The following is a 20,230-nucleotide window of genomic DNA, read 5'->3' as shown; positions in this document are numbered from 1 at the left end:
CTCTCAGATTTACACACCCGTAAGGGTCCATTTGGTTCCATTTGTTCACTCTCAGAGTTAACAGACCTGTAAGGGTCCATTTTGGAACCCCCTCAGGCCTCAAGTAACCCAGAGGTCTTACAAGACACTACAAAATTAGCATGCATACACCGAGATCTCGCCACAAACAGAATACTACCCACGATTTTGCAACCCATTTTTCACCCAGTGCCAATTGCCTATGTAATCCTGGGCTCTGCTCTCCCTCTGCCGCGCCTGGGGAGACAACGGACTGACCTCATGCTTCCTTCTATGCATGAGGAGTCCAAGTTGTTTCTTTTCACATGACAGGGGGGATTTCCCTGGGATGGACGTAGCGCGTGGAAGGAACACGTTATTCCAACCAGTTCCTTTCCCCTCCCCTCCATCAAGCGCCCCGGCTGGCCAGGGGGAGGCATTATTGAGACCAGGATTACTGCATGTTTTTGTGAGGGTATCAACCCTAGGAGACACGGGGAGAACATGCAAACTCCACACAGAAAGGCCCTATCGCCGACCCCACCTAGGGTGTGGGCGCTGATGATGCGGAGGGAGAAACACACCCCCAGCACCCACAGCGTCCCCCGGCGGGAATCGAACCCAGGACCTTCTAGCTGTGAGGCAAAGCGCTAACCACTGCGCCACCGTGCCCCCTAGAGAGAATACTGTTCTTAAACATATTGATTGTTTGGCCTGTGAGTTACGCAGATACATCGTTCTCCAACGCAACTGCCATGCCTCTTCTCTATGAGAATTTACTGAAACAAAAACGTTGTTGTTAGAAGTCTTCACGGGTCCAATTTTGATTGATTGATTGATTGATTGAAGACTATTACTAGTTTGCATAGGAAAAGGTTCACTGGTACAAGGTCAACTAAAACGAGATCCTAGAAAAGACTAAACTTATTTCCATAGAGAGTCGGAATATATATACCGGTATATATATATATATATATATATATATATATATATATATTTTTTTTTAAACCTGTTTCTATTTCAGTGGTGGTCAAATATTTTCATGTGAAGGACCCCCAAAATGATATAAATAATTTCTCAAAATATTTAGTTCCAGGGACCCCCCAGAAGCAAAATTTGAGTTACAAATGTTTGCTTAAAAAATACATATATTTCACATTTTCACGATCTACTTGTATCTTGTATATCTGCTATTTTTCAATAGCTAAAATATGAAATAATTAAGGCCCCCTCCCCCTTGGGCCCTAGTAACTCAGTCCCACTTTTCCCCCCCTTGTGACACCCCTGTGTGTGCGCATGTGTGTGTGTGTCCGTGCTTGTGTTAGGTTTGAGTTATGCGTCTCAGGTGACCATGGGGTCTGTGTTTCTGTGTGTGTGTGTGTGTGTGTGTGTGTGCGTGGGGGGGGGGGGGTTCTCGTACATCCATCACAGCTGATGATAAAGGGCTGTTTGCTTTAAACACACCTGGAGATCCATTATGCAGCCGCAGACCCCACCGCGGTCACATGGGGGCGCTGTCTGTGTCTGGCTTCCTGTGTGGCTTCTTCTTCCTGCATGTGGAAAAACCTCAAAGCTCTCACCGGGAGTCAATGGATCTGGTGGTCGCACGGCCTTCTCTCCCTCTCTCTCCCTCTCTCCCTCTCTCTCTCCCTCCCTCTCTCTCTCTCTCTCTCTCTCTCTCTCTCTCTCTCTCTCTCTCTCTCTCTCTCTCTCTCTTTCTCTCTTTCTCCTCCTTTTTGTTTTTATTAAATCGTTCGGTTTGGTGTTTGAGGAATCGACCAGTTTTAGGTCCATCCATGACTTATATAGAAGCTGAAAAAGGTATCCAACATCCCATCGTGCATAAAACTAGTGTTGACTAATCGTTACAAGTCGATCTTATTTTGAAATCCGTCGGTTTTAGAGGAAGTCTTTATCTATTTTAAGTACCCAGCTGCCATGAGGCGTGTTAACTGACGGCATCTCGCCAAGCATGACAAGTTGTAATGATGACGAAAGCACTAGTAGAACAAATTTTGGGGGTGAACTACTCCTTTAAGTTCAATGCGTGTGTTCTGGTGTTGCTGGCTGACGCTGCTGGCAGTCGGAGCGGCACCACTGTTTGGAACAAGATGTTTAGAGTGACATCAACGGGGGGACAGCAGGGCGGAGTGGAGATTTATGGGGTGCTGAGATTGACACAAGCCTTACTCATAGTCATACCACACTGGAGCACTGCAGCTTAGAGCAGCACTGCAGATAAAGGACAATCAGACACTCACAGCCAAGTCCCTCCTCCCCACGCAGACAGAGTACAGGACTATACACACATACAGCATGGTAGGACGTACACAATGACAGACCGGTGCATTATTCAGACACACAACACATGCTGTATCATATTGCACGCACGCACACACACACTGTGAGACACACACACACACACACACACACACACACACACACACACACACACACACACACACACACACACACACCCACACACACACACACACACACACACACACACACACACACACACACACACACACATTGATTCAACATGTCCCCCTTTTGCCCTTTTCACCGAGTATTAATTTACAGGTACATTTTTACACTTTTACACATTAAAATTTACATTACAGTTTTGACTGTGCAGAGGATAAACCTGTCATTCTTTTATATGAACACGATATATCAAGATGTTATTTTTTTTAAATAGAATGGGTTCCCAAATTCACATAACCATTAACAGTGTCTGAGAGATCTCCAGAACCTGAAGAACCATACCCGTATTGATTCACACACTCCAGTAGAGTAGGTGGCGATATACACCTAGATAGGTTGGTTGTTATCCGCCATTAAAACTAACGAAGAAGAAGAAGAAGAGATCTCCATGTATGGAGATCCATGCATATACACACAAAGTAACTGAGGAGATATGGATTATGGACATGTGTCGTGTTTGCACCGCTCACTTTGTGACCGCAAGGGTGAGAAGTGGGTGGAAGAAGTTCAGGGAACTCATGCCATTTCTAACATCCAAGGCTCCATCCCTGAAGATGAAAGGGCAAGTGTACTCAGCCTGCGTCAGAAGTGGCATGACGTATGGAAGCAAGACATGGGCCCTGAAGGTGGAGCATGAAGACAACGATTAGATGGATGTGCGGCGTGTCACTGAGGGACAGAAAGAGCAGTGCAGAACGGAGACAGAAGACGGGAGTAGAGGCCATAGCGGATGTTGTGAGGAGAGGCAGACTGCGATGGTACGGACACATAGTGAGGAAGGAAGATAATGATTGGGTGGAGAAAGTTATGTTGTTTAACGTAGAGGGGACAAGACCCAGTGGCTGGCCTATAAGAAGACCTGGCAGACGACCGTGGTGGCTGACATGAGGGCACTCGGCATCGACCATGAGGTGGCCATGGACCGTTCCCGGTGGAGGAAAGCCATAGCAAGAAGCCAGTCCAACCCAGCGGTGCCTGGAAAGCGGACTTAAAACAGATGATGATGATGATGACTTTGCACAGGTGCGATTCTTCTTTTAATTGACCCTTTGTCAGTTGGTCCCTGACTGACCAACCAGCAGGCCCTTCTGCCTGGTTCCGCCCTGGTTCCGCCCTGGTTCCGCCTATATCAGACACACATGCCCAGTCCCTATACTGCACCTGAGATGACCCTGTTTACTGAAACCAAGTTTAAAATGAGATTTGAATACACAGAATAACAATACAAAGCAACAGAAAAACACGTTATTTCAATGGTAGTGGATGGAGAGAGAGGATCTTTGTCCAACAAAGACGCAGCAACCAATGGGTGCAAAGAGGGGCGGGACAACGGGTGGGACTCGACAAAGTATTTATTCCTATAAAAGGGGAAAAGCCTTTTTGTTCAGGTTACGTCATCGACGTGTCAGGTGACGTAACCTGATGACGTAATCTCATAAATAACGGAACTTGGTGCTGCTGCTGTTAATGTTAGCTGCACCTACGAGCCTTCAGACGCCATCCTCCCTCCCCGTCGTCAACGACCCGTGCGGTCCCGCAAACCCCCCAACATAACCTCTGTCACGCGCTGCTAGCAGCTATCTGACACCTCTAAAACATCATGGCAGCATTTAAAGTATTGACGAGAGCGGAAAACGTGCTCTTCAAAAATCTATCTGGTGCCTGCGGACCAAAACTGAACTTGGCTACTCGTTCCCATTCCTTGTGCAAGAAGACGAGTGGATGTTACTTTTCCACCAGCAGCCAGAGGAATTCCGAGTTCTACAGAGATCCCACGGAAGCTGTACAAGACATCCCAAGCGGTGCGACCGTTCTGGTGGGAGGCTTTGGGTTGTGTGGAATCCCAGAGAACCTCATAAAGAGTTTAGTGAGGACCGGCGTTAAAGGACTCACCGCGGTGAGCAACAACGCCGGGGTGGACGACTTCGGGCTTGGCCTCCTCCTCCAGACGAAACAGATCAAGAGGATGATCTCCTCGTACGTCGGGGAGAACGTGGAGTTTGAGAGGCAGTATCTGGCCGGGGAGCTGGAGGTGGAACTGACGCCACAGGGCACCCTGGCAGAGAGGATCAGAGCCGGGGGTGCAGGAGTGCCGGCCTTCTTCACAGCCACCGGCTACGGCACGCTGATCCAGGAGGGAGGCTCCCCCATCAAGTACAACAAAGATGGCACCGTCGCCATCGCCAGCGAGCCGAGAGAGGTGCGAGAATTCGACGGCAGAAACTACATCATGGAGAAGGCTATCGTCGGAGACTTTGCTCTGATCAAGGCCTGGAAGGCCGACAAGGCAGGAAACATTGTGTTCAGGAAGACGGCGAGGAACTTCAACCAGCCCATGTGCAAGGCGGCCAAAACCACCATAGTAGAGGTGGAGGAGATTGTGGATGTGGGCAGCTTTGCAGAGGAGGACATCCACGTGCCTAGCATCTACGTCCACAGGATCGTCAGGGGAAGCGACTACGAAAAGAGGATCGAGAGACGCACGGTGAAGAAAAGTCAGACAGAGAAGCCCAAACCAAAGACAGATTCTGATATTGTTCGAGAGAGGATCATTCGCCGGGCTGCTCTGGAGTTTGAGGACGGAATGTACGCCAACCTCGGTATCGGCATTCCCATGCTGGCCAGCAACTTCATCAAGCCCGACATCACGGTGCACCTGCAGAGCGAGAACGGCATCCTGGGACTGGGCCCGTACCCCGCGGAGGAGGACGTAGACGCGGACCTGATCAACGCCGGAAAGCAGACGGTCACGGTTCTCCCCGGCGCTTCGTATTTCTCCAGCGACGAGTCCTTCGCCATGATCCGAGGCGGTCACATCGACCTGACCATGCTGGGAGCCATGCAGGTGTCCCGGGCCGGAGACCTGGCCAACTGGATGATCCCCGGGAAGATGGTGAAGGGCATGGGAGGAGCCATGGACCTGGTGGCCAGCGCCGGCACCAAGGTGGTGGTGACCATGGAACACTCGGCCAAGGGTGGCAAACACAAGATCCTGGAGAGGTGCGACCTGCCGCTGACGGGGAAGCAGTGTGTGGATCGCATCATCACGGAGAAGGCGGTGTTTGACGTGGACGGGGTGAACGGCCTGACGCTGGTCGAGGTGTGGGAGGGACTGACGGCGGAGGACATCAAGGCCTGCACCGGGGCAGACTTTGCGGTGTCGCCCAGCCTGAGGCCCATGCAGCAGATCTAGAACATCTGGAAGAGATCAGAGGAGTCCTTCAGTCTGCAGACATGCACAGGAGATGCTTGGTTCCATCCCCGAGGACCTGTCTACGAGAGCATGGCTGGCAACTGCCTGGAAGCGGGCATGGGAGTCGGCTGAGCCCACACTTATGCACCATCACATCCTAGACCCGGGAGATGGTAGCCTGGTTAATAAACCAGACCGCACAACACCACCCCGTGGTGTAGTGTGGTCTGGATCCTCACAATTGAGAAACCATTTCCACCAGCCACCAGAAAGGGTTAGCCAATCAGGGCTGTAGGCTTTGTGGACACAAAAACATTCCCCCCTCCCCCTCCTCTCTATGACAGGCATCAAACTGTTAGTTTTCTTTGATGTTTCATTGATTAGAGAGAAGAACACTAACGACGTCACAGGCATCAAACAGGTAGTTGTCTGTGATGCTTTCATTGACACTAACGAGGTCTTGACACTTGTATGGCCCAATCAATTACGTTAGTGTGCAACCCATTTGAAGTTCAAAGGGAGCAATTAAGAGCTCACCAGGCTTTAGCCCGCCCCCCAGAAATGGAATCTCTCCCTGCAATCTCAGACTCTTTCCCAAAACAAAGTGTGTGATAGAGGCTGGCACCGCCAGGCAAGGGAGATGGAGTCCAAGGAGAACATCTACCACGCCGGCAGTGGACACTGCTGCACCGCCTTCGCACTGGGGTTGGCCGGTTCAAAACATCCATGAAGAAGAGGGGCCTGACGGACTTGTTGAGCCTGAGCAGACTGCCGACCATATAATCACCACCTGTCCTCTGAGCAGACTGAAGACCATATAATCACCATGCCCTCTGCACAGACCTCCTTCAGAGACCCGCCTCTTCCAAGAAGGACCAGAGACAAGAGCGTGGCTTTGCCACACTGAGCTGGACGTATGATGAAGATACACAAAATAAGAAGATGAGTCTTGACTTAAAGGCTTTAAAGAACAGTCTGCTTTTACTCTTGTTTCAGGTGATATCCAGAAGATTCTTCGGCCTACAGGTGTAGTCAACATACAGACATGGTTTAGTTAAGTTTAGTTTACCAGTAAGACTCCCTAATCGGGAGATAAGCGACCGTCAGGTCGCATGTATGTTGTCTGCAAAAAGCAACCTCATGGTGGAGCTAGAAGAGGGGCATGTGAGAAATCAGGGCCTGGAGGTTGTGGTTTGGCAGCCAAGGAGTGTGTGTGCAAAGTGTGGCATGGATAGGGGCAACGTTGGCGGAGATAACAGTAGGGCCAAAAGTGTGACGTGACATGACGGACAGACAGCCAGTGGAGGTTTTCATAGTAACTTGATGTTCGCAATTAAGGATCCCCATTAGTCTACACACCATAGTGGATTCTTTCTGAGGTCCAGGCAACAAAAAAAAAAGAAAAAAAAGAAGAAAAGAATCATAATACAAATCATAATATGCAGTACAGTATATACAGTCTTCCTGCAAGGCCTGACCACATACCAAGAAAATAAGTAAAGAATACAAAATTATGGACATCATTATCAATGTTACAAACAAAACATAAAATAATGTTATAAATATACAGAAAAAAATAGTTAAAGTGCTGTTGATGCATAATTAGTGAGAGTCATACGTGAGCTGTCCTAATTTAGCTCATAATACAAGCTCTAATACTGATTTAAGTTATATTTCTGTGATGTTTTAAAAGTATAATGGGAACATTTCGATTTGGTCCTCATGATTCCTTTATCTAACCTATACAGCAGTAGTTATAGAGTAGTGAAGTTTGACATAATTTACACATCCTACCTGGTTCGCGGTTTTCTTCCCCCATTGTGAATTCCTATAGACCTTTTTCATATGGCGTCATATAAGAACTGTGTTCCAATTATAAACAAATGATCTCAGCGGTTTGACTCATGAATATGAAGAATCAACTGATGGTGAGAAAACGCTAATGTTACCGTTGCCAAATTAGTTACATTTTTGCTTGAAACATGGTTTATCAAATATGAGTGACTGACTATCATAAACTATACAGAGCCACCTTCCGACAATATTGCAAAGACTGTTTGTTTTTGGACCGCAATGCTTATATGAGACAATTTAAGGTGACTCAATGTTATTGTAGAATTACTTCCGTGGAACCGGGGGATGAGCGAGTCACGTCATGACTTCACTGTTCTATTAGAAGAGAACCAAATATGCATTAATATTTCCAAAGGAACCAGTAACAGCGATCATGCCATTGACACTGTAATGGGATATACATGAGGGAAGAACAGGGTTGAAATGTGACCTGTTGTGCATTAGACAGACACCCAATTAAACTCGGCACGGCACAGAAATGTATTTACTAATGAAATTGTCTGCTTTACTCTGTCTACGGATGAAATATAACATGTAGAACGTGTAATGAAGTGGTTCATCTGTTGCATGATAACAAAGTACAGTAACTGTAAGCACCTACTGTATGTCTGAGCTTCAAACATGAAGCCTTCATGTACAGTAAGTAGCTTTGACTGTTTCTGTGCTGTTGTTATTGTATAAGAAATAAAATACAAGTTTGGGATAAAAGAAAAAGAAAAGAAAAAAAAAACAGTTTTAGATCAACCCGACACCGTAAAATCCACAGTGTTCCTTTTTAAACTCACGAGAGTTGATCAGGCGGCCATTCCAAAGTATTTGCTTTTTACGAGGCTGTAAACGCCACCTCACTGTGTTTTATTAGTTTTTCTAGCCTCCATAAACCTTTTCTGAAACCACATTTTCAATCTTGTCTAAACCATCATTGATTCACGGTACAATGAGCTTTTAAGAAAAAAAAAAAAAAGGTTTTGGTATCCTTGGAGAAGTTGTGTTTACATTTTACATTTACCAATTACACTTTTGAGACAGAAGGTCGCATTATACCCTGTCCATACGTCGAGGGTTATCTTTGGATCCTAGCTCACCCGCGGGCGTCTTTTGAACGCTCCCGTCGGCGGATCGGAGCGATGCAAAATAGTTTGGTGAGTTAGGTGCTCTACAGACGGACAGCGGCCGCCGCCGGGGCTCCCGCTTGGATCTGCAGGGACCGCGCCACGGTGAGACACAAACACACTCGCTCTGCGAGTCAATGAAAACGGGTAAATTATAAACGATCGTTCCATCTGAAAGGAAAGCGTTTTGGCGCGATACCTCCGTATCTCCTGCTACTCCACGATACCTCCGTATCTCCTGCTACTCCACGATACCTCCGTATCTCCTGCTACTCCACCATACCTCCGTATCTCCTGCTACTCAGCGAAAAAAATAAAATAACCGAATTCCTGGAAGACGGCAAACATTTCTTTGTTTTCGTTCTACAGCACTGACCTCTGACCTCCATTAATCATGGGCTTATAGATGTCATAATGGAGCCAATGAGCAGCGCACGTGTTAATGCCCTACAGCACACACACACACATGCACACGCACACGCACGCACGCACGCACGCACGCACGCACGCACGCACGCACGCACACACGCACACACACACACACACACACACACACAACAAAGGAACAACATCCATGGCCAACTCAAACAGGGTAAGGTTTTGAAATCCTAGTAAGATTTAGTGCTGGGCTGCAGAAATGGAGCCGGGAGGTTTGAGGGGTACAGGTTGGGGGGGGGGGGGGGGTTCTATGTGCTCCCAATCTGTGATGTAAAACAGTGGTTCTCAACCTGTGGGTCGGGACCCAAATTATTTTGGGGGGTCCCCACATGATTAACTTAATGTGCAACATTGTTTTCTCACTCAACAGTAAACAAACCAACATAAAGTTCAAGTGTATAGAGGGTATCTGCACATTTCTAAAGTCACAGTTTAAGGACTTTTTAATACCTCTAAAATGGCAAATGGTCAAATTGTCAAACATCAGAGGCAGAAATTCACGTTGCGAGGCGTTGTGAGCATGTACATCGGCTATTTTCACAATAGAACCGTGTCATACAAAATGTAATGCCTCAACTCTTAGTGCTCGTCAGGGTGGGGGGGTCCCCAGTTAAAATATGATTATTTTGGGGGGTCCCGAGTCCCGACCTGAAAAGGTTGAGAACCCCTGATGTAAAGCATGGAGGCTACAGTGAACTTTAGGGGACAACTGAGGACTAAACCTTCACTTAGTCCTGCATTCCTCCACTCCTCTCACTCAGCACCGTCTAATTGGCATATACTGTGTGTGTGTGTGTGTGTGTGTGTGTGTGTGTGTGTGTGTGTGTGTGTGTGTGTGTGTGTGTGTGTGTGTGTGTGTGTGTGTGTGTGTGTGTGTGTGTGTGTGTGTGTGTGTGTGTGTTGATGTGTGTAGGGATGGGACGATATGCGATATTATCGTTTATCGTGATAAAAAACACTCATGATAATCGTATCATGGAGATTACATTTATCGTGATATCGTCCTCCGTCACGCACTGGGATCAATTCACCTTTTATTTGCCGAGCTGCATATCCGGTACCACTTAAACTCTCTATGATTATTGGTAAAATGTACTTAATATACCTACTTGATACAGTCTTTTTTTCACTCTATCAAATGTCTTTGCCAAAAAATAGCCGATCTACGAGCTCACAACGTGTCACGTTGTGATGCGTTGTGAGCTTGTAGATCTGCTATTTTTTGGCAAATGTTCCGCCCCATGATAATGAATTTGGATTATCATGATAATGTCGTAAATCGCGATTTCTTTTTCTCACAATAATCGAGATACGACATTTTCATATCGTCCCATCCGTAGACGTGTGTCAGTCAGTTGATACCTGCCACATTGATGCACAACTAGACAAAAGTGAGCACAGGTCTCCGCCAGGTCAGGTAGGATATTGTGGCCTCCGCTATAATCGGCCGGTGTGAAAAAGGGTGCCATGTCTTCTTCGGCCCTTTCCACGGCAGTCGCGAAAAACGAACCTGCTGGTGGCGCTAATAAAAGGCCAATGTGGGGGTCCGCCCTCTGGCCTACTGGTCCAGGCGCATACCACTTAGGCATTGCGGTCCCATCCTCTTTTACAGTACACTTTAAGACATAATAAGACATAATAAGACAGAATAAAGCCATAATAAGAAATAATCTGTTGGTAATTAGAGCTAATATATTTGATTAGACAGAAACAAAGACAGAATAGTAGAAAAGAGCGAATACATTCTCTGGCACCGTCACCTACCAGAGATGCCGGTGGCATCTCTGGTAACTGCCGCGGCAGCCACCACCGCATGGACGGGCAGTTTACCGCTGCGGGACCTGCCGGTCCGTGCGGCGGCCGCCGGTCCTACTGGCGGGACTGCTGGTCCTATCGCCGGCGATGCAGTGCAACTGCTGGTCGAACTGCCGGTCGTGTCTGCCGCTGCAGTTCCGTGGCAGGTGACGGTGCCAGAGAATGTATTCGCTCTTTCTACTATTCTGTCTTTTTTCTGTCTAATCAAATATATTAGCTCTAATTACCAACACATTATTTCTTATTATGGCTTTATTCTGTCTTATTATGTCTTATTATGTGTTAAAGTGTACTGTAAAAGAGGATGGGACCGGCATTGCCACATAGGCATGGATGCCTGGCAGCGTCGCCGGTTCGATTCCCGATCCGGACAACCTTTGCCGCGTGACGCTCCCCGTCTCCCCCCCCATTTCCTGTCAGTCTACTGTCCTATCAATAAAGGCAAAAAGCCCAAAAAAAGTATTTAAAAAGAAAAAAAAAAGGCCAACGTGAAAAGGGTGGCATTTGAACCACATAGAACAACAGACTCAATCCCTAGCTTCCACCGTGGCCTGAAGACACACCTCACCAGTCTCCACCTAAGCCCATAGTACTTACCATACAAGGGCAAGAAGAAACGTCATTTTCCCAGCATATTCACCATATTCCTGGCCCCGCCCCCGGCTTCCTGTTCATATCCTGAAAGAGGCGGAGGCTGAAAAAGCTGGCCTGAAAAACATCATTTGGTTTCCTGTAGTCCTTGCATTTAAATGTCAGTAGTTGGCGTTCTGGGCTCTGGGCTCTGAATGTACCTGGGTTGCCATGTCTGCTTATAATAAGCAATTTGTGTCTTTTAAAAAAATAGTATAGTTGCTTATTGGGCTTACTTTCTAATATTTTTTAAACCAGTGGTTCCCAAATCTTTTCATATCAATGACCCCAGATTAACAAATTTGTCCACAGTTGCAGACCCCCCTCTGAAAATATGTGGTGCCAGGGACCCCCACGCAGATTTATGTTGTTAAAATGTTTCAAAAAATATTCAAGATATTTTTTCCCTCAATATTTTTTAAATAGCAAATATACAAGCTCATGTGTCGCAATGTGACACATTGTGAGCTTGCTGATCTGCTATTTTCAAATGTAAATGTAAAGTAGCATAGCGTAGTTGCTTCTGTTGGGCTTATTTCTTTGGCAAAATCTGTCAACAGACAATTCCCTGTCACTTCCTTACTTGGGAGGAAGTGAAACAATGTTTTTTTCAAGCAGCACACAGAGAAAAACTCTCTAGCGCCCTCTGTAAAAGAAAATGGCAGCCTCCATAGAGAGGGCCAGGAATATGGTGAATAGAAACCAATGGGTTCCCAACGTCCATATTTCTTACAGTCTATAGCATGACATGAAGAATCTATCATCAGTTTGTGAGCAAATGAGGCAGGCACAGGGACCACGCGGACACTACAGAAACAGCCAATTGGAATAGGGGGGAAGTGAGGGCTGTTTCCTGTTTACATTTTACGCGGCAGGCATGAAGAATCTATCATCAGCTGGGAGCCGGGCTCAGGTTGTTTACCGCTAGTTCACAGCACGGATCTGAAACTAATATCTGATTAATTTGGTGGCCCAAAAAAAAAAAAAAAACCTTGGTTCGAAGTGAAGAACTATACATCTATACAGTTATGGACTCTGTGATCTATTCATTCTTTATATATTCTGAATTCTACATTCTTTATATATTCTGAATGAATATATAAAGAATGTAGGGCCGAATTATCATGTGAAGCTTGACCAATCCTCAAAGTATCCATTCATCAGACCGGGAGGGACACTACACACATATTCTGGACGTACAGGACAGATAAAACCTGTTCATTCTGAACTGAAATGGCCATATATGGACATGGGACACACATTTTGCTTTTTGAAAAAACCTATTCATTCTGGACTGATATTCTGGACGTATACGGGACAGAAATAACCTGTTCATTCTGGACTGGAGTGACCATATATGGACATGAGGTGACATACATTTTGTTTTTGAAAAAGCCTGTTCATTCTGGACTGAGAAGACCATATATGGACATGAAACACACATTTTGTTTTTGAAAAAAAAACCTGTTCATTCTGGACTGAAATGACCATATATGGGCATGGGACACACAAAGCCACTCATTGGAAGCGGTTTTCACCGCTTCAAAAAACAAGTTGAACAGAAGAAAGTAGGATTCTAGTGTTGATGAGCATGTGGAGTCACTTTCATGGACTTTCCATTTAAGGTAATAGAATGTACTGTATTGTGATCTGATGGGCCGCTGTGCCAACTGCTGCTATACTGTATTATTCTACGGGGTCTTCAACGTTTTCAGGCCGAGGACCCCTTAGTTGAGAGAGAGATGAAACAGGGACCCCCCACACAACCTGTTCATAGATTCCATATAGTTTCATTGTTTGACTGTCAGCACAATCATCAGTGTATTTTGGATTCATGTCAAGTTGTGTTTTCAGATATTTAACCACTTGAACCGTCAATACTTAATAAACTTGACTTCATTCTGTACTTAGTCTGATTTTTTCCCCCTTTAACCTAACCTCTTTGCCGAAAATAGCCGATCTACAAGCTCACAACGCCTCGCGCTGCGAGGCGTTGTGAGCTTGTAGATCGTCTATTTTTGGCTAAAGTTCTCAGAATATGGACGATATATAGGGTTCAAGTGGTTAATATAAAAAGGGAGAACAAAAAGGTTTCTATCACACAAAGATTTGGAGGACCGCCTGCTGTAACGTGATGACCCTAGCTGTATTCTACTGGCCAGCAGGGGGCAACCACACTAATTAGAGGTCTGTAAGGTTTGATCCACGTCATACACCGAAAATAGCCGATCTACAAGTTCACAACATCTCAATAATGTGTTGCAAGCTTGAAGATCTTGTGTTTTCCAGTGCCTGACACGGCCATGCAACGAAGGGTAAATCAAGAGTGAGAGTGACAGTTACGTCAGTGTGGTCGATGTGACGGGATCATCTGTGCACTGTAAAAAATAAAAAGTTGGGAATATTCAAAATTTTAAGGCAACAAACTTCAGAAAACTTTTAAGTTTAGGTCAACTTAGAATTTTACGTTAAGCAAAAATTATAAAAGTTGAGGCAACTGAAAATGTTAAGATAAACCAACTAAACCAATTTAAGCAAAACTTAAAGTTTTATGTTTGATTGTCTAACTTAAAAGTTTTCTGAAGTTTGTTGCCTTAAAATTTTGAGTTTTCCCAACTTTTATTTTTTTACAGTGTGGTAGACCAAGAATGAACAATCACTCATTCCCAGAAGCAGTGCTGTGTGTGTGTGTGTGTGTGTGTGTGTGTGTGTGTGTGTGTGTGTGTGTGTGTGTGTGTGTGTGTGTGTGTGTGTGTGTGTGTGTGTGTGCGTGCGTGCGTGCGTGCGTGCGTGCGTGCGTGCGTGCGTGCGTGCGTGCGTGCGTGCGTGCGTGCGTGCGTGCGTGCGTGCGTGCGTGCGTGCGTGCGTGCGCGTGTGCGTGCGTGCGTGCGCCAGGCACGTGCTCACATGACATCAAAGGGGGCTTGAGCCCCTGCCCTTTTATCAGGCTGTAGGTCAGCTTGGAGGTCTGCTATTTTCGATATTTTCACCAAAAGGCCCTTTTAGACAGTTCAGCCCATGCCTCTCTAACATTCTCTGCGTGTCCCTGGGGTGCGCGTGTGTGTGTGTGCGTGCGTGCGTGCGTGCATGAGAGTGAGTGAGCGAGTGTGTGCGCTGTGTTTAGTTTGGTCATTTACTGTATTCAAGAAAATTCAATAAATTCAAGAAAACTAAACACATTTTTCCACAAAAATGTGCTAGGATGAAGCTAGTGTGCCTACCCTTTTACAGATAAAGGGTACATACAGTAGTTGCTGCTGGGCAGATCTGCACGCTCGTTTTGAGCTTGTACGTCTGCTACCTTTGCTGTATGTGTGTGTTGTGTGTGTGTGTGTGTACAGTCACTCCATCCTCTGGGGGGACATTATTCCCCGGCCTGCTCTTATTTACTCAGGCCAGAGGAGCCGGCTGCCGTGGCAACGGGCAGTGTTTTGGAGAGTGCTTGTTTAGAGAACGTGTGGAGGGAGCGATGAGCGCATCACACGGGACGCTTCCTCTAGACACTTCCTCTAGCACCTGAGGAAGAGGGGGGGGGGGGGGGGGGGGGGGGGCTGTGTGTGTGTGTGCTTGTGTGTTTTTGTGTGCGCGCCTGTGCCAGGGAACTCAATCTGAAACTTTTTAAGGCTTTTACTGTATGTTTGTCTTTATTTGCTAGGAACGTAGACTGACAGGAAATGGGGAAAAGTGACACGCAGCAAAGCAGGCATCAGAGGCTACACTGTGTGTTTGTAGATCGCCTATTTTCACTAGTTTTGTGCGACAGTCTTGTATGATGAAGCAGGGCTTTACTTGACGAAAACAACGTACATTTCAAACCTGGAGATTCTGAGTGACGATCTGTGGCCTACTACTAATGACAGACATTCACTCGCACATGCACACACTGAGACACACACACACACACACACACACACACACACACACACACACACACACACACACACACTGATACATACACACACACACACACACACACACACACACACACACACACACACACACACACACACACACACACACACACACACAGCCACACACACACACACACACACACACACACACACACACACACACACACACACACACACACACACACACACACACACACACACAGCAACCCTGATCAAACACTACAACCCCTCACACACAGATCAGCCAACACAGGGAAGCTGACACAACCTTCCCTAAAACACCCAGGCAAATATTTTTAGGCAAATAGCCGAGCTATATGCCTAAATTGTAAACTGTAAATTGTAAATGTCAGTCTTGCCAGCTCCAGACTTAAAGCATAAAATATTGCGTCATAATGTGTTCAGGCCTAAATGGGTTAAGAGGGTGGGCAGACCTCATGCTCAAGTCACCACGATTCAGCTATAACCATATAAGGAGTTCCAGTTGTAAGGAGTGTGTTGTCCAACCTCAATGTGGTCGTCGTGGCATCAGAGGCAAACAAATCAGTCTCCATATCCAGGCTCCATATATGGGTGTCATGCCCATATATGGGCATACACTGATGACATCATCAGGGATGACCAGGGAGTCTATTTGCGTTCGCGAGGCTGTCTTGAATCAGTCGTGACTCAGAGCTCTGACGGTCTAGTTCCCATGTGAACTAAATCCTTGTTTAGTTTATGTCTTCATTATTAACTTGATAATTAATTTCACGTATCGTGTGGGATATGTTCTCATGTTCAACCACCTTCCAACCACAGCAGGTGACCGTGGCCCTCGCCCAGCTCCTCCATCATGGCCTCCGTTCCTTGCAGACTTCGGTCTACTCCGCGGCCTCGGCCTCGGTCCAGAGGCTGCAGAAAGAGCTCAGTGCCGCCGCTAGACACGGTCCTCTGCTCAGCGAGCCCAGGGGGAGCCTGAAGGAGCTGGGCTTGTCCCGGCTGAGAGAGGGTCACCTGGTGGAGCTGGTCAGCAGGCTGCTGCCCACACTGAGACCTTCGTCGCCATCGTCCTGGAGGACCAGCCACGTCTCGGCGGACACCTTCCTCCAGAACAAACACGGGTGGTGTTCACGCGGAAGACTGGGCGCGTTCGGCTCGCCCATATTTCACGGACAACACCATCGTAGTCCGCTGAAAGCTGTCTGCTCAGAGCTACGGCTCTGGCCCGCGTGGGTCCAACACAGAGGACTCAATACGTTGAGGAGGAGCAGACGCTCAGAGTCTGTTCACGATGGTCCAGCGGAGACGAGCTTCCTGAAGGGACTGTTCACGAGGCGAAAGGGAACAGACGCCCAGTCTCTGGACCAGCTGGTGAAACAGAAGAACCTTCCGAACAACCAGCAGGACACGTTCAAGATCGGCTTCGCCGAGGGCTTCATGAGGTCTCAGGACTTCACTCAGAGAGCCCTAGCCTCCCGGAGGAGAACCAGACTTGTCCTGTGGAGCCTCCTCCTCATCGGCGCGTACGGCCTGTACAAAAGCCAGATCGTGACCTTTACGTTTACCAAGTCCGGTTTAGACACGTTCCGAGGTACCCCTGAGCCCGTCCAGATGAAAGGGGTGACGTTCGAACACGTCAAAGGAGTGCAGGAAGCCAAGGACGAGCTTCAATGTGTCGTGGAGTTTCTCAGGAATCCCCAGAAGTTCACCGTGTTGGGTGGAAAGCTACCCAAGGGGATCCTCCTGGTCGGCCCGCCGGGTACGGGGAAGACCCTCCTGGCGCGGGCGGTGGCGGGGGAGGCCGACGTGCCTTTCTTCTACGCCTGCGGCTCCGAGTTTGATGAAATGTTCGTGGGTACTGGCGCTAGCCGCATCAGGAACCTCTTCAGAGAGGCCAAGGCCAATGCTCCCTGTGTGATATTCTTGGACGAGCTGGACAGCGTTGGAGGCAAGAAGATCGCTTCTCCGCTGGATCCATACGCCAGACAAACCATCAACCAGCTGCTGACGGAGATGGACGGGTTCATAGCCAACGAAGGAGTCATCGTCATCGGTGCCACAAACTACACCCAGGATTTGGACAGCGCCCTTATAAGGCCTGGCAGGTTCGACATGCAGGTGACGGTCCCCTTGCCCGACGTGAAAGGCCGCACGGAGATCCTCAACTGGTACCTGTCCAAGATCAGAGCGGATTCCTCCGTGAAAGCCGAGACCATCGCCCGGGGCACGGTGGGCTTCTCCGGCGCCGATCTGGAGAACCTGGTCAACCAGGCAGCCCTGAAGGCAGCCGTGGACGAGAAGAAGATGGTCTCGATGCAGGATCTGGAGTTTGCCAAGGACAAGATCCTCATGGGCCCCGAGAGGAGAAGCATGGAGATCGACGAGAAGAACAAGACCATCACAGCCTACCATGAGTCCGGCCACGCCATCGTCGCCTACTACACCAAAGATGCCATGCCCATCAATAAAGCCACCATCATACCCAGAGGCCAAAGCCTCGGCCACGTGTCGCAGATCCCAGAGAATGACAGCTGGAATGAGACGCGGGCCCAGCTCCTGGCTGAGATGGACGTCTTTATGGGCGGCCGCGTGGCTGAGGAGCTCATCTTTGGAGAAGACCAAATCACCACCGGAGCTTCCAGCGACTTTGACGGAGCGACGACAATAGCCAAGATGATGGTGACCAGGTTTGGAATGAGTGACAAGCTTGGCGTCATGACGTACACCGACCGGTCCAAGCCCAGCCCCGAGACGCAGGCTGCCATCGAGCAGGAGGTCAGGGTTCTGCTGAAGGACTCGTACGAGCGAGCCAAACACCTCTTGAAGACGCACAGCGAGGAGCACAAGACACTGGCCGATGCCCTGCTAACCCACGAGACTCTAGACGCCCAAGAGATCAAGCTGCTTCTGGAGGGCAAGTCGCTGAGCTCCACGTAATCATCAGCAGAACCAGGCTCAATCTCAGATTTGGACTGACAGATACAGAGATATCCGTATATGGGCATAAAAATAGGATATGGACTGACAGATAGAGATCTCCATATATGGACATATCAGTCGAATCGCCGGTGCAACATAGATGTGAAGGCTACGTAGTGGACTTAACCTCTAGTGTTGTTTATACTCTATTTCCGAGGGCTCTATATGTACGCACCATGTGTCCATTATTTACACGGAAAGATCTGGTCACGGGAGACAAATATCTTCCGAGATATATTATCCAGTTTATTTGCAGCCATGAAGAATACATGTGAATGGACGATAAGATGTCCTGACGACATTATTTCTTGAGTCATCATAGGAAACTGAATGGGCACTCCATGTGTTGATGGAAATAAAAATAAATTGCGCCCAATGTGAAGTGAGCGATGCCTTTTTTGAGTTAATTGACTTTTTTTGTTCTACTGGATCTTTTCTCCACTAGTCCCTCCCTGACATTTTATTTTAGTCTAGTTTTTTGAAGCGGTGAAAGCCGCTTCCAAGGAGTGGCTTTGTGTGTCCTGTTCATGTCCATATATGGTCATTTCAGTCCAGAATGAACAGGTTTTATCTGTACGTAAATGTGTGTCCCATGTGTGTCCTCTCATGTCCATATATGGTCATTTCAGTCTAGAATTAACAGGTTTTATCTGTCCCGTACGTCCAGAACATGTGTGTAGTGTCCGTCACGGTCTGATGATTGGATGATTTTGAGGATTGGCACCACATGAATGGTGTGTGAATGGGGCGCATGGCGCTGGGGAGCACTAGAACGGAAGCGATGCTCGTTTTGTCGATAGAAGAAGAATTTAACCTATTGGCGGACGGAGTCTGTTTTGATCATAGAGTTATAATAAGAAGGTTTTGGTTTAGTTCAGCATGCACGCATCTCACAGCGGCGCCGACGAGTTATCGATCGGATACATAACGGCGATATTAATCACATTAATGTATAAAGAAGATGATACGGAGAAGGGCCGTGGTGTCGTGCGAGTCGATGCACATCGACTGTTCCCCCCCTCAGTGCTGCCAACGATCTAACAGGTAATAATAAAGTTTTAAAACCCTCTGAGGTGAATTCACATGTCATAGCAGCCACGATGGTGAGAATTGGTGAAATCTTGTACTATGCCTATACCTAAACCTATCTTGCGACGCTGGTGAAACGAAACGAGCGGCTGCGGCTCCGCCTGGAGCTGTTGTGTATGAAGTCTGTGTTATACTTCGTCATGCGACGGTGTTGCAGCGAGCAACCAGTCGGAAAATGTCAAAACGTGTGACCCAGTTCTTTCTTAGTACACTGAAGCATACATTGGCCACGATTGGATAAAATACTGGGCTGCCTGTTCCACTTTAACTCAAGTATATGAATTATGCCGATGTGTATTGTCAAAAACATTAACAGTGAACAAATTATGTATCACCTGTGAATCTATGAAGATATTAATGGTCTATCAACAATGAGTAGCCTGCAGCCTATATGAATGAATATACAGACTAGGCTGTATGTGATCTATACACAATGTTGTAGGCCTATTATATCAATTAATGGATGGAATAGAAACCTACATGAGTTGAATACTTTCAACTTCATGCAAATCATGCACAGAAATGTGGATTTATTTAGGCTGCTCAATTAACAAAGACACAGGTTTATGTAAATAGCCTACTTGACAATGAAAAGCTATTTTGCAATTTGAATAACATGATTATATTGATGTATGTTCATTCATATAGTCACTGGTGATAGACTGTTTTGCTAGTCTATTGTTAACTAACTCTGAGCAAGGGCAGTTAGTATATTTTATTGAAGATTTGTCAACAGAATTGCT

At 47.2% G+C, this 20,230-nt stretch overlaps 2 protein-coding genes across 2 annotated transcripts; both read left to right on the top strand.

Moving 5' to 3' along the window:
- Positions 1-4,084: 4,084 nt before the first annotated feature.
- Positions 4,085-5,677, top strand: LOC308296658 (succinyl-CoA:3-ketoacid coenzyme A transferase 1, mitochondrial-like; the record flags this gene model as incomplete). Its single annotated transcript, XM_080739986.1, has 1 exon — positions 4,085-5,677. The coding sequence occupies one exon, from the start codon at positions 4,085-4,087 to the stop codon at positions 5,675-5,677; it is 1,593 nt and encodes a 530-aa protein (XP_080596112.1).
- A 640-nt stretch (positions 5,678-6,317) lies between these two features.
- LOC308296779 (ATP-dependent zinc metalloprotease YME1L1-like) lies at positions 6,318-18,356 on the top strand (the record flags this gene model as incomplete). The annotated part of the gene is made up of 3 exons (XM_080740105.1): positions 6,318-6,382; positions 6,519-6,591; positions 16,239-18,356. The coding sequence occupies 3 exons, from the start codon at positions 6,318-6,320 to the stop codon at positions 18,354-18,356; spliced, it is 2,256 nt and encodes a 751-aa protein (XP_080596231.1).
- Positions 18,357-20,230: the final 1,874 nt, after the last annotated feature.

This window comes from Nannobrachium achirus, assembly GCF_963921795.1.
Source record: "Nannobrachium achirus genome assembly, chromosome: 13".
NCBI lineage: Eukaryota > Metazoa > Chordata > Actinopteri > Myctophiformes > Myctophidae > Nannobrachium > Nannobrachium achirus.
This window is presented reverse-complemented; position numbering and strand designations above follow the sequence as displayed.